This window comes from Miniopterus schreibersii, assembly GCF_964146895.1.
Source record: "Miniopterus schreibersii genome assembly, chromosome: 1".
NCBI classification, from domain to species: Eukaryota; Metazoa; Chordata; class Mammalia; order Chiroptera; family Miniopteridae; genus Miniopterus; species Miniopterus schreibersii.
The window spans coordinates 44732700-44757670 of NC_138101.1; the positions used below are offsets into that span (position 1 = coordinate 44732700).

At 41.0% G+C, this 24971-nt stretch overlaps 1 protein-coding gene across 1 annotated transcript in view; it reads left to right on the plus strand.

Annotated features, from left to right (window-relative positions):
* FRAS1 (Fraser extracellular matrix complex subunit 1) overlaps nt 1–24971 on the plus strand; it is a 402590-nt gene that overhangs the window by 129196 nt on the left and 248423 nt on the right. The window contains exon 3 of the mRNA XM_081139877.1: nt 20685–20792. Within this exon, the coding sequence (XP_080996003.1) occupies nt 20685–20792 (108 nt within the window). The remainder of the gene's footprint in view (nt 1–20684; nt 20793–24971) is intronic.

Genomic DNA, 24971 nt, shown 5'->3' on the forward strand with positions numbered 1-24971 from the left:
GAATGAATTCAGTAAACTTAAAATGAAAGAAAGAAAAAGTTATTTTTCTCATAAAATGGTTGGGACTGCAAGCCTGTCTAGATATGTCCCAAGCATCTTCTCTTTCAAACATCTGACCCATGTTCCTATTTAAATTAACTCAATATAGTGACTCTTGTCTGTATTTTTAGTCAAAACACACAAACACAACCCATACCGCTTTTTCTACCTTTCCTTCCTTGATTTGAGCATAGTAGGGGCTCAACTATATTCACTATATGTGAGTAAATCTTTAAATGCGTGCAAGTGTGATTTCATAATTCTTGGAGACCTTTACTGTGATAGAAGAGGGGAAGGGAAGGAAGTAGGAACGGACTTCCCTTCCAATTGTTTATTCTCTCATTACACAAATATCCCCAGCTCTGAGCTCTGGGGGTCCAATAGTAAAAAAAACACACATAGGCATGGGTCCTGCTCTCAGGACCTTACCTGGTAGGGAGTGAAACAGACGTAAACAGGTGATTTCCAGTTGTTTTCAGGCCATGAAGAAGAAGAGGAAGCTGTGGCAGAGAATGATAGGTGCTGACATCAGGGTGTGTGGTCAGGGTGGACGTGGATGGGGAGGGGAACCTTCAGAGTGAGAAGGAGCCCAGTCAGGAGGAGTGGGGGGCTGTGTCAGGAAAAGGAAATGCCTGGCATAGGAGAGCGTTTTCAGGAACTAATGGAAGGCAGATAGGATGACCGATCAAGAGGAGAGGATAGAGGGCTGAACCACCATTCTGTTGTCTGTATGTATGAGTTTGTTTCTGTTTTGTTTTGTTAGTTTGTTACTTTTTGCTTTAGATTCCACGTATAAGTGAAATCATACTGTTTTTGCCTTTTCCGTCTGATTTATTTTATTTAGCATAATACCTTTAAGATTCATCCATTTTGTCATAAATGGCAATACTTCCCCTTTTTTATGGCTGAGAAGTATTCCATCGTGTGTGGTGTGTGTGTAGGTACAGGATGTTCCCATATCTTGGCTATTGTAAACAATGTTGCAGTGACTGAAGAATGGTATGATCGAATTTGTGTCTTTAAAAGCTCACCCAGATTGCTGTGTGGAGAACTGCTGAGGGTGCACCTGGAAGAGGAGTGAGTGTCAGGGGCTGCTAGAGCCACAGCCCAGGTGAGAGACCAGAGGTAGCAATGGATCCAGGGAGATGTGGTGTTTGGAGATAAGAGATTGCCTTCCTCATCACCTGTGTTTGGTCTTCTTGCCCCTATGTTTATTTTGTTACCTCTGAAGGAAATTCCTCTAGATCTGTAGAATCTATTGCTGCTGTCACTGACATTGTTATGAGTAACTTTACCTGGTACTGTGTCAGAGTCTTAGCATTAGTTCATTAAGCAATAGCTATTTCAAGCACCTATCCTCTTTCACTAAAAGACCTCTCTTTCTCTCTTACACACACACACATCAAAATAAAAAATAGTTCTAAGTATTTAAGTTAATATTTCATTGAATGAAGTATAATTCTGTCCATCCTATTCATTTCCCTTTGACTCCTAAGAAACTGTATTTTGTAGAATACTCACAGGGAGAAGGTAACAGTCTTAGAAGGATCTGTGTTTAAAGTACATCACATTATGCTTCCCTAAAACTCACTTTTTGTTCATAGAAGGTGGTATGGTTTGAGTATATCTAGAAATAAGTTCACATATACTATGATTTGTTTAACCTATTCTAAATTGGAGAAAAGTAGACTGTATTTTTTTCTAGTGTAGCACAGTTCATTATTTAAATATCTTAGCACCAAGTCAGGGATGATGGTTGCAATAGTGACATCAAGGAGATTATGTGGGGACTGAGAGCCAAGTACATACTGTTTGCCTTATGATACCTGGTTGAAACCTGTGTTCTGACTTAAGTCTTTAATATTGTCTAAGAGCAGATCTAAGAGAATTATTCTGTAGAATCTTTGGACCCACTATCATTTTGACCCTGCATTTGAAATCACAGAGGATTAGCCCCAGAATTAATCAAACCAGCCATCCCAGATATCTTTAAACAAATGATGGCTCTGCACTCCTTGAAACCCAGAACAACCCACTTGCTCCCTTGTCCTGTGGAAAGGGACAGGAGACCAATGGGCTGGTGGGATTGAAGAGAAGGTGACACATGTAGATTGCTTGCCTCAAAATATTCTGAACTCTGCGTTCTCTCTGTGTGATTTTCCAAGTATAAAATCTGACATCTCTTAGGAAATGATCATTGAAATGAATTTTTGTCTTTTCAGTTCACAAAATAGAACTCATAAATTTAAAAACACACATACAAAAAAATAATAAAGACAAAAACACACATTCCTTTCTTACAGAGGAAACACCGGGCATTCCAGGATTCTTTTCTCTGATGTGGGATTTCAGTGGCAGATATAATTCCAGAGGTGCTTGTAATCACATCCTTTTGCTGATTTTTCTCTTTCCCATCTTGAAGATGATTTTAATTTCTCATGCTATAGACCAAATGCTATTTAATGTTCTTATTAGGGAAGAACGATTAACATATCAGTGAATTGTGGCCCTATTTGGACATCTATTATCAGAGAGAATTACTTGTTTGTTTAAGAATGTTCTACCTCATTTAAGACCATTTTTGTCTGTTAGCAATTGAATTCTATTTGAGTTTTCATGAGTATGTTGTTTTATTTCTCGCCAAAGAGCCATTATTTTAGGAAATCAGAACCTTAAAACTTTTTAAACAAATAAAAAGATGGATTATTTGCTTATAATATATTTCATAATTGCTTTTTCTTTTAGACCTAGCAATAACTGATCATGGGTAATGTTGATATCAGCCAATTTCAAGGACAAATAATGTATACTACTAAACAAAAAACGTATTTAAAAAAAGCTTTCAAAGAGCCACCTGCCACGTCAAATTGATTAAGCATTTAATAACATGTTGGATTTAAAATACTTTTGTGTGAGGTCTCTGTTTCATCCTTGAGGGGCAATAATAAACTTTGTTGAGAGGATTGAGCTTTCTGCAGAGTTTATTTGAGATGTCAGGATAAGTAATTGCCTTGCTGCTACAAATTTGGAGCTTAACGTTTTGTTGGGCCTATTTTTGCTGCCACTCCATAGATAATAAATTTCATGAAGGGATCATTCCATTGGCAGAAGTGAGTTCCTTTTGTTTTCTCTGCAGAAAATGAGTTGCTTCTCTTTGTGATAGGCAGGTATCCAAGCACTAATACTCTTCTTTTCAGTCTGGAATCAGGTAATGACGGCCCATCATTCTCACTGACAGCAGCGATGACAATCTTGCTCATCCCATATCTTCTAGCACAGCTCAAGGACAGACACAGTGACTCGAGTTTTATCGGTAGGCTCAAGAGTCAAGGGACAGGAGTGATAGGGGCCCGAGAAGATGATTAACTCTTTGAAGACTCCTCTTTTGCTATCAACTGCAAATTGGCCAGAAGGTGCTATTTTACTGTTGAACCCTGACCGCCTTCCCTCACTTATCCCTCTGGAATGATACAAACACAATCTATTTTGCTGAGTCATTCTTCTCTCTCTCTCTCTTTTATGCTGTAGATCAGGTGTTGGCCGATGATAAATCCAGTCCGTGACTGGTAAGCTAGTTAGAATGGGTTTTACATTTTTAAATGGATGAAAAAATGAGAAGAATATTTGTGACACAAAAATGATGTCAGTAAAATTTGAGTGGAACACAGCCTGCTGCTTCATTTACATATTCTATGGCTGTTTGTCTGCCACATTGACAAAGTTAACTTGAGGAGTTAGGACAGAGTGAATGGCCCACAAAGTCTAGGATGAGGCAAGTCGAGGAAGTGCTTAGGTTCTCTATGTGAGTAGCTACAGCTCTGTTCTTAACTGTAGTGGTGATTTTTCTACATTATAAAAAAGATATTTTTTCAGGAGCCAAATGGAGAAACTTTTTAGCACATTTCTCTTGTTTGCTGTAATCTAATTGTATTAAGGGAAAAGTCAAAGAAACAAGATATTAGAGCCAGTTCAGACAGCAGACCATCTAATCTGAAGGTATGAGATTAACCCAAGCACTGATTTAACCTACTCTCTCTTTTTCCAGCTACTGTATTTTGAAGTTCATCTCAACTTTTAGGTAAATTATTCAGACATTTCAGGAATACCAGCAGCATTTTTTAATTTTTTTAAAGAAATAACATGTTTACCGTCAAAAATAATACATGACCGGCTATCCTTTTTTAGCTAAAAAAGTGGGAATATAGAATTTATTATGAAGATTAAAAATACTAAATTTCTTTAGTGGTCTCCATTAGTGTTTTAACATTTCTTTCCCTCTCTGTAATCCTTGTATATATGCAAAGTTAATGGGAAGGTAAACAACTTCTAGGCTGATTAATTGATAGTTGAAATAAAATTACCTGAGGGTATTTTGCATATGTATTAGAAACTTAAAAATTTGCATAAGTTCTGTCTTCACTTTTGCAGATGAGCTAAATAGAATGCTACTTACTGCATTTGTAATTGTCTGCTAGCTCTAACTAAACATTTTGGTATGCCTGGGAAGGAGCCTCACACCCAAAATACTGTTATCATTTCCTACAGATACACGTTTATCCTTGCAAACCTCATTTCATTCTTTGCATTGCATGGCCTACCGTCCCCCCACCTTTAGAGTGGGGTCCAGGTTGGCCGAACCACACAGTGTGCGTTGAAGAATGTGGTTCATGGACATAGGGCCCTACAGAGAGTTGTGAGACCCTGAGCCACCAAGAAGAGGGGCACAAATCTATTTTGCAAATGAACGCTTCCTCCCTCCTACCCTTGACATTCAGCTTTAGGACAAGGTCACAGAGCCACTTTAGTCCATATTAAATGTCAATCACAGGGTCAGAAATGGATAAAGGCTGAAAGAGTATATTTTGGATGAAGGCCAGGAAACAAATTATAATCTATGCTCTGTCTTTAATGGAATCATTCCCCCAAGGGTGCTTGGAAGCCTCCGGCTCGTCCTCAGTGGGGCCAGACAGAACCCTCCCGGCTGTCTGCCAAGGGCCGCAGTTAGCCTCCCGCACGCTCTGGAGTTGAGGAGAGCAGGGCAGTGCTGTGGAGCCGCGGGGTCCAGCCTGCTGTCCCTGCCCTGAGGCGCTGCCTGGGTCTGCTCAGCTCTGGGAGAGTCGCTGGAGTTACGCAGCCAGAACTGGGGAGGATGCCAGTGGATCTGCCAGAACCCCTCGGCGGGACTCCCCTGGGCTCCTGGCACTGGCAGCAGAGTCGGATGGGCTCAGTCAGTCAAGGCCACTGCCCCACCCCATCCCCACTGTCCACTGTATGGGCCCCTTGTTTCCCGTGTGCACTTCCCCTCCCTGACAGGACTTGACTCCCCCTCAGCGCTGTGGGGCTCTGCCCTCAGCTCAGTAAGTCCTCTGTCGCGTGGACTGCGGAGCAGCGCGGGGAGGCAGGCGTTCTCAGGAGAAGGCGCGCCTTTTCGGCCGGTCTATACTGTGCAATGTTAGTAAGTCCCAACCAGACCTTGCAGGAGGAACGGCAATTTAATTCTCTTGCCATTAGTCAAACAAATAGTAGGCAGGCTGGGTGTTAAGCTTAAATGTCTCCAGTACATTTACCTGTGGGTTAAACCGTACATCCCACCTGTGGGTTGTCTGCAGCCTGCCCTTTGTTGCGGAGGGTCCCCTAATTCTCTTTTCAGTCCCTTTCATCTCGTCATTGTTCTCGAAGGCATAGCTCTGGAAACCACATAAAGGCCCTTCAACTTCCCTTGCATTTTGTTTTATTTAGCGAATTGACCGGTACTGTCAGCTAATTGGAGTGGAAATGTAAAATGAAAGCTGCATTATTCAGCTGCCAAGTCTCCTCACTTGGCGGGGAGTGGGTGATGCTGGTGATTGTACCAGGGGTGTAATTGCCCTGGGTTCTGCCTCTGGATTTAACAGCGAGCCCTGGGAGGGTCTTCCTGGGGGACACCTGATACCTGCTTCTCCGGGGGCTTCCTGACAAACAGCGCGGCTTGAAGCAGATCTAATAGAGCATTCTTGGGTTGTCGGGGCCTACGGCCGCCCTGGGTTTTGCTGACTGCGGGAGTGGATTACTTGGTCTAAGTGCTTAGTCAATATGTCTTTCTCATTAGAACTGGCAGCTAATTTCCTCTGGGTTGGGGATGGGGGTGAAGATGCTTACTTCATAGGCCAATTGTGGTCTGTACCAGGGTGTTCTTGGGAACAGTAGCTGATGCAGAACAGAAGCCCCTTTTGTAAACTGGTTATGAATGAGGAAAGGTTTACACATCTGGAAAGAGTTGAATAGTTTAATGGAAAAATAAGGAACATTGTAATTGATTAGTTCACCATTAAAGTGGATCATCTCAGTGGTTTTGGCCCAGCCGGCTTTCTTTCTTTCTTTCCTCTTTTTTCCCCTCCACTTTAGCTTGTGAATTAAGTGAGAGGGGTGAACAGTGCTTCACCCCTCTCACTTAATTCACATAAAGATTATGTTGGCTCTAGCATGTGGAAATGTATGTCACAGTAACTCCCACTCCTCCCCACAACTTAACCCTGAGCCTGTGGCTGACAATAGTAATCTTTCCCAACCTACTCGGGCAGAGCTTCAGAATCCTTCTCAACACAGAATTTTAAATAGCTATTTCTACAGCTGGCATATGTGATAAAACCTGTTTACTGTCTCTGACTTAGAAATTTAGGAATATTTCCACTATGAACTCAGGAAATGGAGAGACAGCAGCAGCTAAGTAATTATTAAACTTATCTCATTTACCAAGATTAAGAAAATTGTTTTGAGCAGTGTTGTCTGGTAGAGTTTTGTTACTATATCATTAGTATTTTATTATGCCATGTGGCTTTATAGAAAGCTTCCTCAGACAGGAGAAATAGTTTTTGTTTTCCTAGAAACTTGAGATCTTGAGTAAGATACCGAGAGTAAGATGTTCCAGGCAGGGCTAACTGCCTTTTTTGGTCCCTGATTCCCTCATCCCGAGAAATCCTTGCTGGCTGCAAGGAGTCAGGGTGTAGGTGGCGGCAGCAGCCCAAGTTAATCAGGCCTATTGATCTGTTTATTTAGAACTATCATTTTTCAGTTGAAAGAGCATGGCTCTTGAAACCCAGCAGTCCTGGCTTCAAGTTCTGGCTTCACCAGTTCTGTGATAACTGAGCAAATACTTTCTTTAAGTTTAGTTTCTTTTTTTCTGTAAAACAGGAGTAATAATAATGAATTCATAGGATTTTGGTGAGGATTAAATGTCACGTGAATATATACAAATATACACACATATGTAGTATATGAAATATAGGTATACATATACACATGCATGTACCTTAATATACACATATACACATATATGTAATATATGTATGGGATAGTAGCTCGGTAAATAGTAGTTACATGTACTGTATGGACATATAACTTGTGTAATGGGGTTTGGGAAGTTGTGTGTTTGGTTTTTTATAAAAAGCAATATCTCTACAGTGTCATATTTTGCAAAGTGAGCTTTCTAACTTGTAATATTAGGAGTGGTTGTATATAGATGAACATGGTCATGAAATACACACATTAGAAAAAAATCCAGCAGATGATGAGCTGCTTTATAAATTGCGCACAGAGGGTGCAGCGATGCTCCCTCCAGGACACAGAGTCGTATAGAGGTTTGTCGGGAGTGCAGAGGATGACCGAAGACGGGGAGCCGAGGGCCTTTGCTCGAACCTGTAAGTGCTGGGCGCTGGGCTGAGGAATTGCAAAGGTGTTATCGGCCCTAACCGCCTGATATTACTCCAGGGAAGGTTTTATTATCTTTATTCTTTTTACATAAAAGGAAACAGGCTGTCAGGGTAACGACCTTGCTTAAGGTTCTGTAACTATTGAGGCAGGGAGATAGGTTCCAGCCCAGAGTTGTTGGACTCCAAAATGCATCTCTAGATTATGGACAGTGCTGTGTAATCTCTATATTTTATGGAGGAGGAATCTGAGGCCCAGCAAGTGACTTGTCTAGGGTGCTCAGCTTGGTAAAATCAGGTTCTGACTCAGTCTACTCTTTTTTCATACTATGCTCTCTCTCCAATTCTTTTTCTTTATTCTGTTGTTTCAAAAGCTATATTTAAAGTTCAAGGGCAAATGTAAGGGACTGGGTTGTATTCTTCTGTACCTGGTTTGGGTTGTATTTTTCTGTGTCTCCCACATTGCTTAGTACTATGATAAATCCTCAATAAATCCTTGGTGAGTTGAATTCTTAGGAAAGTTAGTCTCTGAAATCCTATTTTGAATGAGGCAGAGATATAAATACATACAAATATACATATGTGTTTATCAGGTTGTATCTTTGAGAAATTAAGTTGATACCTTGGCTCTCAAATGTTATGGAGTCCACTCCCTGTTTTTAGGCAGTCTGCCATCTTTTTCTTTTAACATTTTCATTCATTGTAATTACTGATATTTTAAGGTTTATGTCTACTGTCTTACTATTCATTTTCTGTTATTCCTACTTTTCTCTCTTCTTTTGGTTCAATCCAATAATTTTTATTTACCCATCTATTAGCTTGTCAGTTATACATGCTTTTAATATTTCTTTTGTGGTTATCCTAGAAATTACAACATGTATTAATCATTTTATTTGTCTTGTTTAACTTTATTTATCTTCCAACTGTCTTATGTGTTATTGTTTTTATGCATTTTATATTTACATACATTTAAAATCCTACAATATGTTATTTTTATTTTGTACAGTTCTTTATTTAGATTTAGACACATATTTGTCCTTTCTCTAACTCTAAATTCCTTCCTACATTACTGTGTTTCTATCTAGAATCACTTTCTTTTTGCCTAAATAACTTCGTTTAGTTTTTGGGGTTTTTTTTTTTTTTTTTTTAGTTTGGGCTTGCAGGTGACAAATTCTCATAGGTTTTATTAATTTAAAACATCTTTATTTCACTTTCATTTTTGAAGGCTATTTTGCTGGATATAGAATTCCAAGATGGTGATTATTTTCATTTACCACTTTAAAGATTTGTTTTCTAACTTCTATAATTTTGTGTGTGTGTAGAATTTAGCTGTCAGGTTTAATGTTCTTCTTTGAAGATAATTCCCTACCCATCTATGGCTTTTAAGGTTTTTATTTATGGAAACAACCTAAGTGCCCATTGATGGATGAGTGGATAAAGAAAAAGTGGTATATACAATGGAATATTATTAAGCTTTAAAAAACGAAGGGAATCCTGTAACAACATGGATGAATCTGGAGGGCATTATGCTAAGTGAAATAAGCCAGAAAGAGAAAGACAAATACTGCATAGTATCACTTGTATGTGGAATCTAAAAATATATATATATATTAGTGAAACTCATAGAAATAGAGAGTAGAAAAGTAGTTTCCAGAGGCTGGTGGGTGGGGAGCATAGCAAGAGTTTAGGGGAAAAAAAAGACTTTTATCTTTGCTGCTGGGTTTTAGTAGTCTTACTCTGATGTGCTTTTGTTTTATATTTATTTTGCTTGATATTCATAGCACTTCTGAATCTATAGCTTGATGTTTTCCTTTATTTTATAAAACTCTTAGCTATTATTTCTTCAAAAATTGTTTCCATCATTTTCTGTCATCTGCCTCTCAGAACTCAGTTGCCCATATGTTAAACCTTGCGGCACGTTCCATGTGTTTCCCATGCTCTTTTCTGTTTCTTTTTACTTTTTATTCTTTGTCCTTCAGTTTGTATATTTTCTATTGACCTCTCTTCTCATTTACTAATATTCTTTTGAGCTATATCCAGTATGCAGTTCAACACATTAATCTCATTTGTTTTTATTTTTTTGTTCCAGAATTTCAAATTAAGTTTGTAGATACTGCTTATCTGATGAAATATTCATAGTTATTTTAAAATCTCCAATGTATGTTTTTATTTTCTTATGTTATCTTCACAAAGCTCCAAACAAAATAAAGTACAATCTTTCTTTGAGTTACAGGGTAGTTAAGTTCCCTGCAAATATAGTGTACATTGTTACTGCTGAATAAATTCTTTGTGTTAATATGTAAAACAGAATTAGCATATATAGTCAGATTTTTCACTGACTTGAACGTTTAGTGAGACATTTGAAAGTCATGTGGAAATGGGACAATTTTTCTTTGTGCAGGTGTGTATTGTCTGTTACACAACATCTAGAGTTCACGATCTCTGTTCATTAAATGTCAAAGGGTAAATCCCAACATTTAGTCATCAAAACAAATTTTCAAATGCCTCTTGGGGTGGCATTGCTCCTGTGTAGGAGCCTACTTTACATTAAATAGTGCGGCTGGGTCAACAGTGATGAAGCCTTTGACTCAGGGCCTTCGCTAGGCCTGAAAACAGGCATAATAGGATGTGACTTTACCTGGGTGAATGTGTCAGTACAACCCCCGGCCATTTCCTAGATGGCCAGTTTTACTAAACCAACTGCGAAGAGGCTGCCTAGAGGAAAAATTTAGGGACCCAGGTCATGAAGCAGAGATTCGGATGATATGACACAGCCCTGTCATCAGGCAGATGAGCCCAGCATTTGGTCAGAAATAGAGGGACCCTTTTAGAGCAAAGGTCTTGACTGAGACATAAGTCTGGCAAGCAAGATCTCAAACAGTGCGTACTGAAAATGGCCACTGCAGCTGCAAGGCACCTTTTATAGGGCAGCGTGGAGAGGAAAGTGCTGTTGTCTGTGTATTTGACTTTCAGCAATTACATCACAAAATAGCTAGCAGTTATTTAAATTTGAGAATATCCATTCATCCATCCATTCATCCATCCATTCATCCATCCATCCACCCACCCACCCACCCACTCTGTCAGAAACATTGTCAGTGCCTGTTATGTTTCATTCACTGTGGGAATACAAAGCACACCTATATATATAAAGAAATTGTTCTCACTCTTGGGAAGGGAGAGAGACAAGTAAACAACTAATTATAAAGTGAATGATAATGATCTAGTGACGGAGGAAGACAAGGAAATAAATAATTTTAACATAAGGGATAATGGTATAGCTATAATTTAATTTCGTCTGCAAACATTTTGAATGTTTAATTTTTTTCTCCATTTGCCTTAGGAATATGAAATGAAGTCTGAGAGCTGAATTGTTAGAGGGGAAAAAAAAGTTAATTACTAGTTTAAGCTCTATTAGAGTCTCCCTGATATCTGGATTGCTTAAGTAGAAATATGACGCAGACTTTTTAATCATTATAGAACTTTTTATATGGTTAACATCTCTAGGAATTTATTTTGTCATTGAGGTGCTCTTTGCTGGGCTTTCAGTATAACAAGATTGTGTTTGAACAAATGGAAAAATTAGAAGGGCTACAGAGCTAAGCCTGTGTTTCCATTGCTTCAGAATTTGGAATGTGAAGCACATTGACTGGGTAATTAATTTTATTCTATATTTTGAAGAGATTTCCCCCTCTGTATACCAACTCTAGGAGTATAGTTTCCACAGCCCTTTATAGGGAAATATTTTGTAAGCATTTAAGCTGTGGGAAAGTTAACTTCCCCTTTTTTGTGGTAGCTGGAGGGATTTTCTAAATCTCTAAATGTTACAACTACTCTTCTGCCATAGAAAATACCTTGATCAACAGGTTAAGATTGTGGCAAGTGACCAGACTCACAGCTACCATTTATTGAGTGTTGCCATGGGTCATCACTGTGCTAATTACATTAGTTTATTTAATCTCTACTGTTACCCAACTGGGTCCTGTTTTCTCCTTAGTTTATATATTAGGAAATGGAGACTCAGAAAAACTAAGAGATTTATCCGAGATCCCAAAGTTAGGAAGTAATTGAATTGATATTTGAATCCAAGTTTACCCACTCTACCATATTGGCATGATTACTTGAGTTAGTGTGGTATATAACCTGTGTTCATAGACCAAGACTGTGGATACAGATGTGGATATGGTGGGAAAAACATAATCTTCAGAATCCAGTGGACACTGGTTCAAATACAGGTGCCATCACTTACAAGCTTTGGAAACATTACTTAACCCCTCTGAACCTTGTGTTTCCCATCTGTAAAATGGGGATGGTAATCATATCTATTTTAACATTTGCGAGAGAGAGAGAGAAGCATCGATGTGGGAGAGACACATCTATTGGTTGCCTCCTGCACTTACCCCGACCAGGATCGAACCTGCAACCCAAGTCCGTGCCCTTTAACGGGAATCGAACTCGTGACCCTTCTGTGCTTGGATTGGTGCTTTAACTACTGATCCACAATGACCAGGGCCCCAGAGGGCCCTCTTCTTTTTCTTTTCTACGCAAAACAGAACTAGGAGGAGTAAGTCGGGCTTTGTGGAAGCAGGGGGAGCTTGGCAAGCACAAGGCAGGGAAGTGGTGACTGAGTCCCGGAGGCAGAGAAGGCCTGGAGGAGGGGAAGTGATACTGAGCTGAGGCCCGGAGGATGTGTGAAGCGAGATGCGGAGGCTGGCAGTGTGCTGTTGCAGCACAGGGGGCGTGTCAGGCAGGTAAGGCACTTTCCCGCCAGCTCCTTCCTCCGTACGTTTGGCAGCACTGCCCTGGTGTCTCTCACCTTGTTGGCCTATTAAGGTGAGAAAGTGGAAGCGAGGATGGCTCGAAATGGTGAGGCCGCTATACAATATAAGGCGCACACTGTATGATATATGATAACAGTATAGCACAGAATACAAAGAATGGGTTTGAATCCCACATCTACCCATCGCTAGATGTGCTCTGGACCATTCACTCAGCCTCTTCAGTCCTGTTCTGTCATCTGTAAAATAAGGGTAGCGATGCCTTGTTCCCAGCGTGCGGGCGGAGCAGTGAGATCGTGCGCGTGGAGGACCTGGAGGAGGACCGGCCCTTGGTGGTAGCTGGGCTCCTTTCCTTTCCCTCCCTGCCCCCCGCCTGTCCCTTAGAATAGCTGCCACACTATTCTAAGAAGACGGGTGTACAAGAACATGACGTTAACTTGCCATGCTATACAGGGTCTCTTGTCAGCAACTGAACAAAGACATTTTCGGTTATATATAGCAGCTATCGTTTCATCTGTGATTCATGCTGTTCCTTCTGTAGCCAAATGATATTCTTATAGCTGATGCCTTCAGATTTATCATTTTAAGACAGCAGCAGGAGGAGATCAGGTACAAGCTAATCTCTCCAGGATGCTGACATGGGAAACTACTTAGGTCCTTGGTATAGGAAACAAGAAACTCTAAAATGGGGTGTTATATGGAGCAAGCCTTTGAAATAGGTTTCAGACAGAAAATGGTTTGCCTTTTTCCCTTTTATTTGGCATTAATTTATGTTTTCTTCTGAAAGGAGAGAATTTTCATGTAAACACAAGGACTCATATCTTTTCTTAACAATAAGTGTCCTCTGCTCCTTTTTATTGGGTCTGGATGAGGAGCTTTACATGAACTTCAAAATGAGACCAAATGAAAAAGGCATTGTTTATCTAAGCTGTCTGAGGAAGGGCACTTGGGGAAAGAATTGAACTCTAAAATAACCTTATGAAAGCTATTGATTCGTTTCTTTATGGTGCCTTTCCAAACAAGGGCCATTATTTCTGTGCCCGAACTGGAGCTGGGTCAAAGAACCCGTTTCTATGGATTATCTTTCCTGAGAACCAGGCATGTCAGGAAAATGAACCTCCAGAAATGAAGACATGAGGCCCAGTTGAATATTATGGCCCTTTTATCACTTTGAAGGACAACTAGGAAACAGTTAATTTTTGAAAATTTCACTGAATGCAAAAAGTTTGGGAATAACTGGTGAAGTTTAGATAAATGGTTCACTTATGTATTTGGTAGGTGGTTTTAAGTAACTCCATTCCCCCCCAATGCCAGCTTGGCTCCAAAGCTCTGGTTCTAACTATGTTCTTCTACTTTATATTTAAAAATAAGAGATCACATACGTTTCATCTACTATGTGTGAGGACTGTTCTAGGGATTAGGGACACAGCAGTGAGCATAACAAACAAAATTCCTGCTTTCCTAGGGAGCAGCTGTATAACATAATGTCAGGTGGTGAGTGCTAGGAGGAAAACAGAACAAGGGAGTAGACTGACAAGAAAATACTGTCTGTGGAGGTGGTGTTTGAGCAGCTGCTTGAATGAAGTGAAAGAATAAGCCATGATGGTATTTCGGGGAAGAGCAATCCAAGCAGAGAGAATGTCATGTTCTAAGGCCCTGAGCTGGGAACATACTTAGTAGTTCCAGGAATAGCAATAAAACCAATGTCGCTAGAGCCTGGCAAAAAAGGTTGGGAGAGAGGGTGAGAAATAAGTTCAGAGAAAGAAATAAGGGGCCACTAGAACTTTTTAAGCAGTAGAGAAGGTGCCATGAGCTATGACAATCCTGTCCTGAAGTCACCTAACTGCCACCTTGGAGCCTGGCTTGCTCTAGGTACCAAGCTATGCTCCTCAGAAGGTACTTGGGGAGACTTAGGAGCCACCTCCCCCAAGGTGGTTCCAACAGCTCTCATTTTTCAGCTCCAAACTTGTACCCTCACCACATAGTTTCCAGCTCGGCTCTCCCATTTGACTCAAGGAATTTGGGTCTCCCAAGGGCTTAAATAAGAACAGAGGATTCAGTAATTCCTGATTCCTGGTGTCAAAAGATCCATCAGAGCTAGGGGGGAAAAACTTTAAAAAGAAAAAAAAAGCAGAGCATTGTGTTACATTTCAGGATACAAGTATGTAGGGACCGAAGGCCCGAAGCTGCGCACACCATCCCCCTGCCCTGCTCCTGCCACCCAGGGAAGCCGGGGGTCCTGGTCAAACTCTTCCTCCTTGGGAGGTCCTCAGGAGTCCTATATCCCAACACGAAGTTACCTGGAGATGACTTTGAGAATCTGAGATTTTTTGAAAATACTTTACACAATGTTTTATTGAATGAATATGTTTCATTGAATAAATGGGAAGTACATATACCCATTATTACTGGTCACGATTTTCTAGGAAATTTTAGTATGCTAAAAAAATCACGTTAAGTTACATATTTTTGTTACTGAACAAACAGAAAATATGGGTAAGAATAAAGGAAAAACAAAAAATCACCTAGAATCCAGACCCAGGAATGACTACCCTTCACTCACAGGTTTATATAATTCCATAATTTGTTTCCACACAGGTTTTTTTTTTTTTTTACAGAAAGGAATATTTTACATACTATTTTATAACTTGAAAGCACTGCTTTGGGGGAGCTTTGTTCCTTCTTTCTCATTTTTGGTCTAAGAAACAAAGGGAATTTAAAATGAGATGAATTAATTAGTAATTGAAGTGGAATTATTATACCATTTAGATGAAAGAAAATTTATGTCAACAGGCGATACACTGCTCTTATAGAATACTATAAATAATTTCCCCCAGAAATATAGTACTGATGAGGGATATAGTCATTGTTTATTTTCAGCACTAAATAAATGTTTAGTAAATACTTAACCAAGTGAAATAAATTTTTTTTAATTGAAACATCTTGTTATTACTTAAAAGTAAATCTTTTCTTTTGTGACAGCATGGATGGACTTGGAGATTATTATGCTAAGTGAAATAAGCCAGTCAGAGAAAAACAAATACCATATGCTCTCATTTATATGTGGAATCTAATGAACAAAATAAACTGATGAACAAAATAGAAGCAGATTAATCTCTTCCCACCCTCCCACCCACCCCCGCCTTCCCTGAGATTCGTTCAGTCTGTTCCATGCTTCTGTGTCTCTGGATCTATTTTGTTCATCAGTTTATTTTGTTCTTTAGATTCTGCATATAAGTGAGATCATGGACACAGATAATAGTGTGATGAAGGCCGGGGGCAAGGGGGTGGGTGCAGGGTAGAAGGGGTCAATGGGGAAAAAAGAGAGAACACCTGTAATACTTTCAATAAAAATAAATTTAAGAAATGGAAGCAGAGGCATGGACGCATGGAACAGACTGACAGCTGTCAGAGGAGAGGGGCGAGGGGAGGACTGGATGTAAGAAGGTGAAGGATTGGCCAAAGAACATATATGCATAACCCATAGGCACAGACAAGAGTGTGGTGAGGGCCAGAGGGAGGGCAGGGGGGGCTGGGTAGAGGTGGGCAGAGGGGGAAAACGAGGACATCTGAAGTAGTATCAACAATAAAAATAAAGTAAAAATCATATATTTGGGGATGGAGACACTGTATTATTAGCAAGAATATTTTATTCATATATTATTAAAAATATAAAAAGATGTTTAAACAGATCATATTTCAGTTGCTTTTTAGCTTTGTCAAAATCTAATCCTTTAATCTATAGTCTAGGGAAAAACAATTTTAAGACTATTTCTTCTGCAGAGTGTGTTAGATTGGAAGAGAGGATTCTAAAGAGACAGAATTGTAATAATAACATGGAAAATCTGTACAACTTATTTTACAATGTTATTTCTTTGGTTTTTATGACTTCATCCAAAGTTTCAGCTATTGAGGAACTCTCGTATCCCTACTGTCATAAAGCAGTTTTATGGGACCATAGAAATTGATTCCTAAAGTTTTAGACCTAAAAAATATATGGCCCTCTGTCTAGGTCTTGGTAAAGGGCTTACTTTATTTAAAATCAACCATAGCCCTGGCCAGTGTGGCTCAGTTGGTTGGGCAGGTTGCTGGTTCAATTCCTGGTCAGGGCACGTGCCTGGGTTGCAGGCTCCGTCCCTGGTAGGGGGCGTGCAGGAGGCAGCCAATCGATGTTTCGCTCTCGCGTTAATATTTTTCCCCTCTCTCCCCATCTCCCTTCCTTTCTCTATAAAAATAAAAAAACCTTTAAAAATAAAAAATAAAATTAACCAGAAACTACTTACTCTCTGAGGACATTATTATAGGACTTTTTTGACAAGTCTGATGCCTAGATGAAGGAAATTTTTCTTCAAACACAGTTTGATCAAGTGAAGAAATAACCTTCAACATTATGGGGATTTTGCGGTGACATCACTAAACATTGCGTTGTCAGGGCCTTGCATCCTAAGTGCGGTATCTCGGTTCACATGGACAGCCATTATCCTGAAGGGTTGTTCATTAGTGAATTCATCCAGTACTGTGCTAGGTGATGGGGACAGATAAAGGGGAATAAAATGAGATCTTCCTTGAAGAGTCATAGTCTGGTGGGAAGATAGATATGTAAACAAATTCAAGAAAGCTTCCTGGGCCCAGATGAATTTAACTTTGAATTAACAGAAAGAAAAATTCTGGCTCTATGAGCAAAAGTGAAAATTAGTCCCTGTTTTTAGATGTCTGCTGGTTAGAGTTCAGTAAGCCACTCCAGTGATTGAGAGCTGCTGAAAAGAGTCACGGACTGTTTTGGAGTCGGGTCACTGAGGAAATGACTGAGGTGCAGAGGACTTGATGCCCGGGGTGGGAATGCTGCATCTGGAGTAAGGGTGATGGCCCTTAGAGCCACACCGACCTGCGGGGCACACGTGGAGCCGGCGCAGCTCTCTGCTGTCCGAGTGAAATGAAGACGTGGCTTCATGGCTACGTCAGTGTAGCGGGGCAGAGGCTTTTCCAGTTACCTGAGTAGCCCTGCAGACGCCATCTGTGAATTCATGCCTCCCTTCTACTGCTTTCGCTATGAGAAAAGGAAATGTTTAAAAGATAGTTGCTACATGCTGGTGACATCTTAGAAAGCATTTGGATTCAAAGTAAATTACATTCAATGGGCCCTTAGTAACTTCCAGGCACTGTTCTGATCTCTTTTTTAAATACATCATCTCATTTCATCTTTTCAATAACCCTATGACTTAAGTACTTTCTCACCCATACTTTACAGATGAGGAACCTGAGACACAGACACCTTAACTTGGTAAGGGCCTCACTGTTAATAAAGGGTGACACCAGGATTCAAGCCCAGGCAGCCGGGGTTCTTGGAGTTCATAGAGCTTTAGGAACTGGGGTAAATGGCTCAATCTCTTGAACCCTCATCTGTAAAATGAGAATAGTTGTAATAAGGATAGTACCGGCTCCTAGGGTTGTCCTGCAGGTAAGTGCTTTGCATGTCCCTCTCTGCTGGGCCCAGCCCTCTGGGATGATGGCAGAGGCTGGGGAAGCAAACCGGGCCGCCTTCCTCCAGCGCCACCAATGCCCCCTTCCATCAGTGTTTCCTGCTCCAAGAGTCAGGCATAAGTCAGCATAAGATAGTGATCAATAAATGGTAGCTGCTGGCTTTGTGAAGTTGTCATTTTTATTTAATCTGTATCCTGAAACTCATATCATTTTCTTGAAATCAGCAGGAAACACATATTACATTGTGCTTGGGCGTGGAATTTGTTTTGCCTCACCTACTTGTCATTGCTGTTTGGGTGAAGAGTAGACGTAGCTGGCACACTATTGCCAATTTCAGAGGAACGTGCAGTAGCAATAAAGAGAAGGAAATTCGGAGGTATTGCAAGTCAGGTTCTAGTGCTCATTTGCTTCGACTCCAATTTTTTGTGAATTGGCTACTGGGAATGTAATCTGACTTCAGATGTATTTTATATTTTTTAAGTGACTTTGGGTTTGAAGCCCATTCTGTAAGAGGTTATGGATGCATTTAACATTTCTCAGCCCGGAAGGTTGACTTCAGCTTTGCTTGGGAATGTTGTGCACATCCATGTAAATCAGTGCACTGTTGGTATGTCAGACGTCGTCCTGCAGAGAAACAAAAGCAAGAGGAGACGTGTGGATCTTGGCTTGTACAGTAATTGTGGGGGCTGGCAAGTTCCAAGTCTGTAGGGCAGACGGGCAAGTTGGAAATTCAGGCAAGAGTTGAAATTGCAGTCTTGAGTCTGACATTTTGAAATTTGGAGGGCAGGCTGGCAGTATGGAAATTCTAGCAGAATTTCTGTTATAGTTTTGAGGCTGAATTCCTTCCTCTCCAGGAAACCTCAGTTTTCACTCTTAAAAGCCTTCAACTGATTGGGTGATTATGGGTGATCTTCATGTTATTACGGGTGATCTTCATTTAACTTAATAAACTGATTATGTTAATGAAATCTACAAAATACCTCCACAGCAACATCTAGGCTGGCGTTTGACCTAACAACTGGGCACTGTATCCTAGCCAAGTTGACACATAACATTAACCATTACATTTGCTTCGGCCTTCCGGTGTGGAAGTGTCTGTCGCTAGCGTCTGCCGGCTTCCGAGCTCGCCCAGTCCAGGTCGGATGCGGGCCTTCTGAGGACTCTCAGGGACCCAGGCGCTGCTCTCACTCTGCCCCACGGTATTTTAACAGCGCTTCACCTGGCTGACTGAGGAGAAAGGGACGAGAGTCTTTAGAAAGATGGAAAATGTCTTTACTGAGCAACTTAGGAACTGTGAGCCTTGGTTTCTGAAGGACCTACAGAGGCCAGCCAAGGACAGTCCTCTTCGAAGGGCTTGCATGCTGCTCTAGCAAGCTGGCAGGGCTGTGGTGCATGCGGGGAGCAGCGGGGTCGCAGAGGTCACCGAAGGGCCGCACCTGAGTGGCGGGTTTGCTGTGCAGACTTGCAGGTTAGGAAATACTTATCCCTGACATTGAGGCTTAAAAGAAGCATGTTACTTTCCGACTGTCTCTGAGGAAGTGGGGGAGGAGTGGGGATCCCCAGAGGAGGGTAAGGGGTGAGACCAGACGAGGGAGGCTGGGGCTGTCGATGGCTTGACCAACTTGAGTGGAGGGATGAGAGCCTCAGGACTGCGAAGTTTTCCACGGCGCAGGCACTGTACCCCATCAGAGGTAAAGATGAGAGACGTCATAGTTTCATACCAGAGCATGTCATGGACAGCGCTCTTAAAAGAGGCTGAGTGTTCAAAACTCGGCCGAACAGGATGGCTGTTTCAACCCATACCAAATAGGAATGTAGGTTGGGAAATCTCTGGGAACATATATTTCAGCACAGTCTATGGTACCTTTACTGCTTCAATTCGAAGCAGCTTTGCAAAGGACAGAAACTGATCTCTTTGGGGTCTGTGATATATTTGGGCTCCAAGGTACTTCAGATGGGCACAATTGAAATCTAGATTCAGCGTGATGGAAGGTGGGAAACCAAAAGGAAATTTCTAAGTGCTTTTTGCACTGAGCCCAGTTTGACTTTTCTGTTATGATCGTTACTTTCCCATTTGTTGAGAACTAACATAGTGTCATCAATTTTTGTTTATTTAATACCCTCATGTGCATAATACAAAACAATTTGTGAGACCCTTACGGATGGTGCTTTATTTGTACCCCCGTATGCCTGGCATACAGCTGGACACATAATAGCCACTCAGTGCGTTGGCTGATCTGCCCTAAAAATACTGAACTACTTACTCAGATACTTTTTGTTTCTGATGAGCATGAAAGTATGTAGTAACAAAGAGCTGGAAAATGCTGGTTAGTGCTAGTCCAAGTGTCATTTTCCTTTAAACAGGCTCTGATGGTTTCTGCTGCTTAACAGCAAAGAGAAACTTCAAGTCAGGGAGCAGCTTGTCGACGTTTCAGGTCAATCGATGGTTTTTACTCGGGGTATCGACAGCTTTCTGCTGCGTGGCCTTGTCTTTGGCTACGTGGGCTGACTATGGTGAAATGGATTATACTGCTTTTATTGCCTCTGGAGGTTTAATCAGTGCCCAGCAAGCATGATGTGTGCCTGTGACTTTTCCTTTGCCTTTTAATTGTTCAGGCTGCAGGGCCCTTGAAGGTGCTGCTGTTGTTTGCTCAGACGTTGACTGATCAGTTTTTAACTCAGAGCTTATGCTTCTTTGCAGGACGCCACAATTTGGAAGCCTGATTCATGCCAGAATTGCCGTTGCCATGGCGATATTGTTATCTGCAAACCTGCTGTTTGCAGAAACCCTCAGTGTGCCTTTGAGAAGGTATGATATGCTAACTGTTTTCTAGATGTATTGGTAAAGTCACTGAACTGGTAGGATATTTGCATATTTTCAGCTATCTAGCTTTTTATCCCAAACTAATTGGAAGCTTTATGAAACGTAGGCGAGAAGTTTTTCATATTATATTTAAGGATATCTTAATTTCTGTTTATTGAGCATTTAGTACGCTGTTAAGTGTTTTACAAATGTTATTCCGTTTACTATTATGTCAGGTGAGATATCTTTATCCCCACTTTACAGATGAGGAAAGTGAAGCCTAGAGATTTTAAGCAACTGAACCATGATTATGCAATTAATAAGCCAACTGCTGCCCAGAGAGTTTTTTCTGGGTTCGACAGTTGCTAAAGCTACTGATACTAACCGCAGCATTTACAAGCTGTTGAATAGATTGAAAGTCAGGATCAACTTAAAGATGATTTTCTAAAAATATTATTTGTTCTGACTGTATTATTGTACTGCCTTTGTGCTCTCTAGGAATGTGAGAGGCTCTGACTCAGAAATCTCCGGCATTTGACCAAGTGTATGAGAGATATTTCATTCTGTCCCTCTGTTTCGTTTTTTCAGGTTTTTTTCCTAACTACACAGCTATGCTGTTAGAATATTTTTTTCCAGGTGCTGACTCTTTTCTTTTTAAAGTGAGTCTATTAAAATAAAAAGAGCTTAAGCTTCAAATTTGAACATTTGAAACTCCCTGGAGAAGACCAATTATTTTTTCTAAAAATGCATCCTGTCAGTTTCACAAGCAGTTTATTTTTTTAGTTTTCTTGCTTCCCCCACAATAATTAATCTTGAGCTTTCATACCATCTAGTGCTAATAAATTTCTGTTTCTAAATTTGGAGTGAATAAATTTCTGTATACCTTTAAGATATTACTCAATTTCTACATGGGTATATTTTTAAGAACCTGGTTATACATCAAGTGTTGGTAAATTTGATAATATTTTGTTGTATATTATGGAGCTTTCTATTTTATGGAGGAAATACTCCTAAAAGATCACTGCTTAGCTTGCTGAGTAATTCATGTCAAAATCTGAGCTGGTTGTGTAACAGCCATGAAAACATGCCCTCCTCCATGTCACATGAATAATTGTGGTATCGCAGGAAAAGCCCTGAACTAAATGTTATAAGACATAGACTGTATTGCTGAAAACTAAATGTGTTTTATACCAGGGGCAGCTGACAGAATCTAGTCGCTATGACCTGTGAACAAACAATGGTTTTTGCATTTTGAAATGGTTAGAAAAGATCCATAGAGAATAGTATTTCATAATGCAAAAATTATATGAAATCAAGTTTCAGTGTCATAAATAAAGTTTTATTGAACACAGACAGACTCATTGATTTATGTAATGCCCGTGGCTACATTATAGTGACAAGCAAACCAAAGACTAAAATATTTGCTTTCTGGCCCTTTGCAGAAAAAGGTTCTGACCCTTGTTCTATACCAAATGTGATTTTATCTCTTCTTCATTTGTTCCTCTCCTAATTTTTCTCATCTCAGAAAATGGCAACTCCCTTCTTCCACTTTCTCAGGCCAGAAAATAGCATGACCCTCAGCTCCCCACTTTCTCCCACATCCCGCATCTAGCACATTAGCAAGCCAGCCAGCTCTTCATGAAACAGGACATTCCGTATGTGGCTTCCCTGCTCTTACTCTGCCCTTACTGTTATCATCTTTTGCTTCATTCTTCACAGTAACCTCTTAATTTGTTTCACTGTTTCTGGACTTGCCTTTTTCACTGTAATCTTGAAAAAGTAGCCGGGGTGATCCTATTAACATTGAAGTCAGGGTATGTTGCTTTTCTCCTTCAACCCCTCCAGGGGCTTCCAATGGCTTCTCTTCTCATAGTAACTCTCCACGGGGTCCCTTGAAAGTGCTGTTGCACCCCTTTAACTAACCAACTGGTCTCTCCCTTGCTCACTCTGCCTGAGACAGCGTGCCCGCTCGCTGTGTACTGGATACGCCAGGCACACTTCCGCCACAGGGCCTTTGCGCTCTGCTGTTCCCACAGAGATTGCTTTTGTCCAGATATATATATATGCCTTGATCTTTTACTTCCTTTAATTTTTGCCCGAATCTCTTTCTATTTAAAATTGCAACCCTCCACCCCCTACCACACATTTCCCACCCCTCTCCCATGCTTTAGTTTTCTTCTTGGCACTAACTAGTATCTGACATACTCTGTATTTTACTTACATTCCTTGTTTACTGTCTCTTTTGATCACTGTATATCCTCAGCACCTACAATAGCACCTGACACATGGCAGGCACTCAGTACTAATATTTTTTGGCTGACTGTGTGAATGAATGAGAGATGGGGCTAGAGAGCTGGTAAGTTCAAGGTTATAGGGAGCCTTGTATGATGTTCTGTGAAGCTTGGAATTTTATTTTTAAGATGATAGGATACTAAGTACAGTGTCAGGCATATGGGTAGAATGACCGGCTTTTCTTTGAGAAACATCTCTCCAGTTTTTGAGAGATAATACATAATATTAGAAGTGAGGAGATGAGTTCAGAAGCCGTGAGATGAATCCAGCTGCGAGGAAGAGACGAGAATCGGAGCACTGGTAGTGTTGGGAGCAAGAGGAAAGGGCACGCAGACTTTAGGACAGTAGTGCAGACTTTTAGAATTAATGAGCTCATTCAAAGAGATTGTGTGAAAAAAGAGTCCAAGAGCAAGGATGGAATTTGGGGAACACAACCATTGAGGGGGAGGTGAGCATAAGAGATGGCACCTAAGGAGATTAGAAAGACGTGACCAAGAGGTTAAGAGGTAGAAATTGTCAGAGCAGAGAGCAGCGTCATGGTAGCCAGGAGAGCAGAGCATTTCCAGGAGGGTTCCATAGCAACAGTTTTGATCACAGGTGAGACAGTGGGTGGGAGAAGAATTTAATATGCTTCATTGGATTTGGCAGCATGTAGGCCACTGGGGACCACGCTGAAGTTGGTTTCAGTAGAGTGGCAGGAGTGGAAGCTGTATTGCAGTGGTTTGAGGAATGAAAAGTGGAGAAAGGAAGGCCAAATACAGGCTACACTTTCGGGGAGCTTCATTGAGAATGGAAGGAAAGCAATGGGACATTGGGCAGACACCACTACATCTGTGAAATTTCTCTGAGCCTCCCATGCCCAACCAGTGGGCCTCCTCTATGTGCCATGGTGCTTTGTGCGTGCCCTTATTACAGCCCTTGACCAGACTGTAAATGCCTGCTTGTCTGCTGCCTCCAGACTCTTAGCTTCTTAAGGACAGAGACTTTGTCTTCACTATTGCAGCCCATCAAACAGCATAGTGCATGTCACACAGACGGTGCTCGGTCAGTACTTGGAGAGTGACCAAACAAGGGAAGGGAAGGGTTTTGTTTTTGTTTTCTGTATTGGCATGAGAGAGACATAATCACCTTAGGAAAGTAGGGCAGTAACCTAGAAGAAAGAGAGAAGTTGAAGATATAGGGGGTGGATTGGGAGGAGAGACAGAAGGAATGATTAGAAAGGGTAGTTTTGGAGAAGAGCAGAATGTGTGGGATCCAGCACATGGGGTTGGGAGGACAACCCTACCCTCTAAAAGAAAGAGCCATGGATGGATACAGATATAATTAAACTTCTGGGTAGGTCGAGGGACAGGGTACTGAAGCAGTTCAGACATAGTGAGCTTACTCTGTGAAGAGTTTGAGGTTTGGTTGGGAGCTGAAGGAGAGTAGTGAATGTCAGCTGTAAGTGAGGGGAGAAAGGGACCTAAGCATTTGTGGGTGCTATTAAGGGCCCATAAGAGCAGGAGACTATGAACCTGTGGGAGTACCAAGCTGCGTAGTGGAATGAATTTCTTAGCAATGCTTACCAGCCAGGTATAAGAGAGAATAAGGCAAGCTGTGAAATAGATTCAGGATTGGGATTCTGCCATATCAATGGAGAAAAAGAATGGAGGTGCATAAAGTGTTGGGCATTGAGGATAACATGACAAGGGAAATGAGGCCAGCTGGGGGCTGAATCACTGTAAGGAAAAGACGTGCTCAGAGTTCTCTCTGAAGGATGTGAAATGAGTGAGAGTATGGGTGAGAGAGAGCTAAAGGCTAGGATGCTCAGATTTAGGGAGTTGAAAGTTTCTGGTATGGAATAATTTGGAGTGTGGACAAGACCTAAGGTTGACCATGACCATTGGGGTCTCA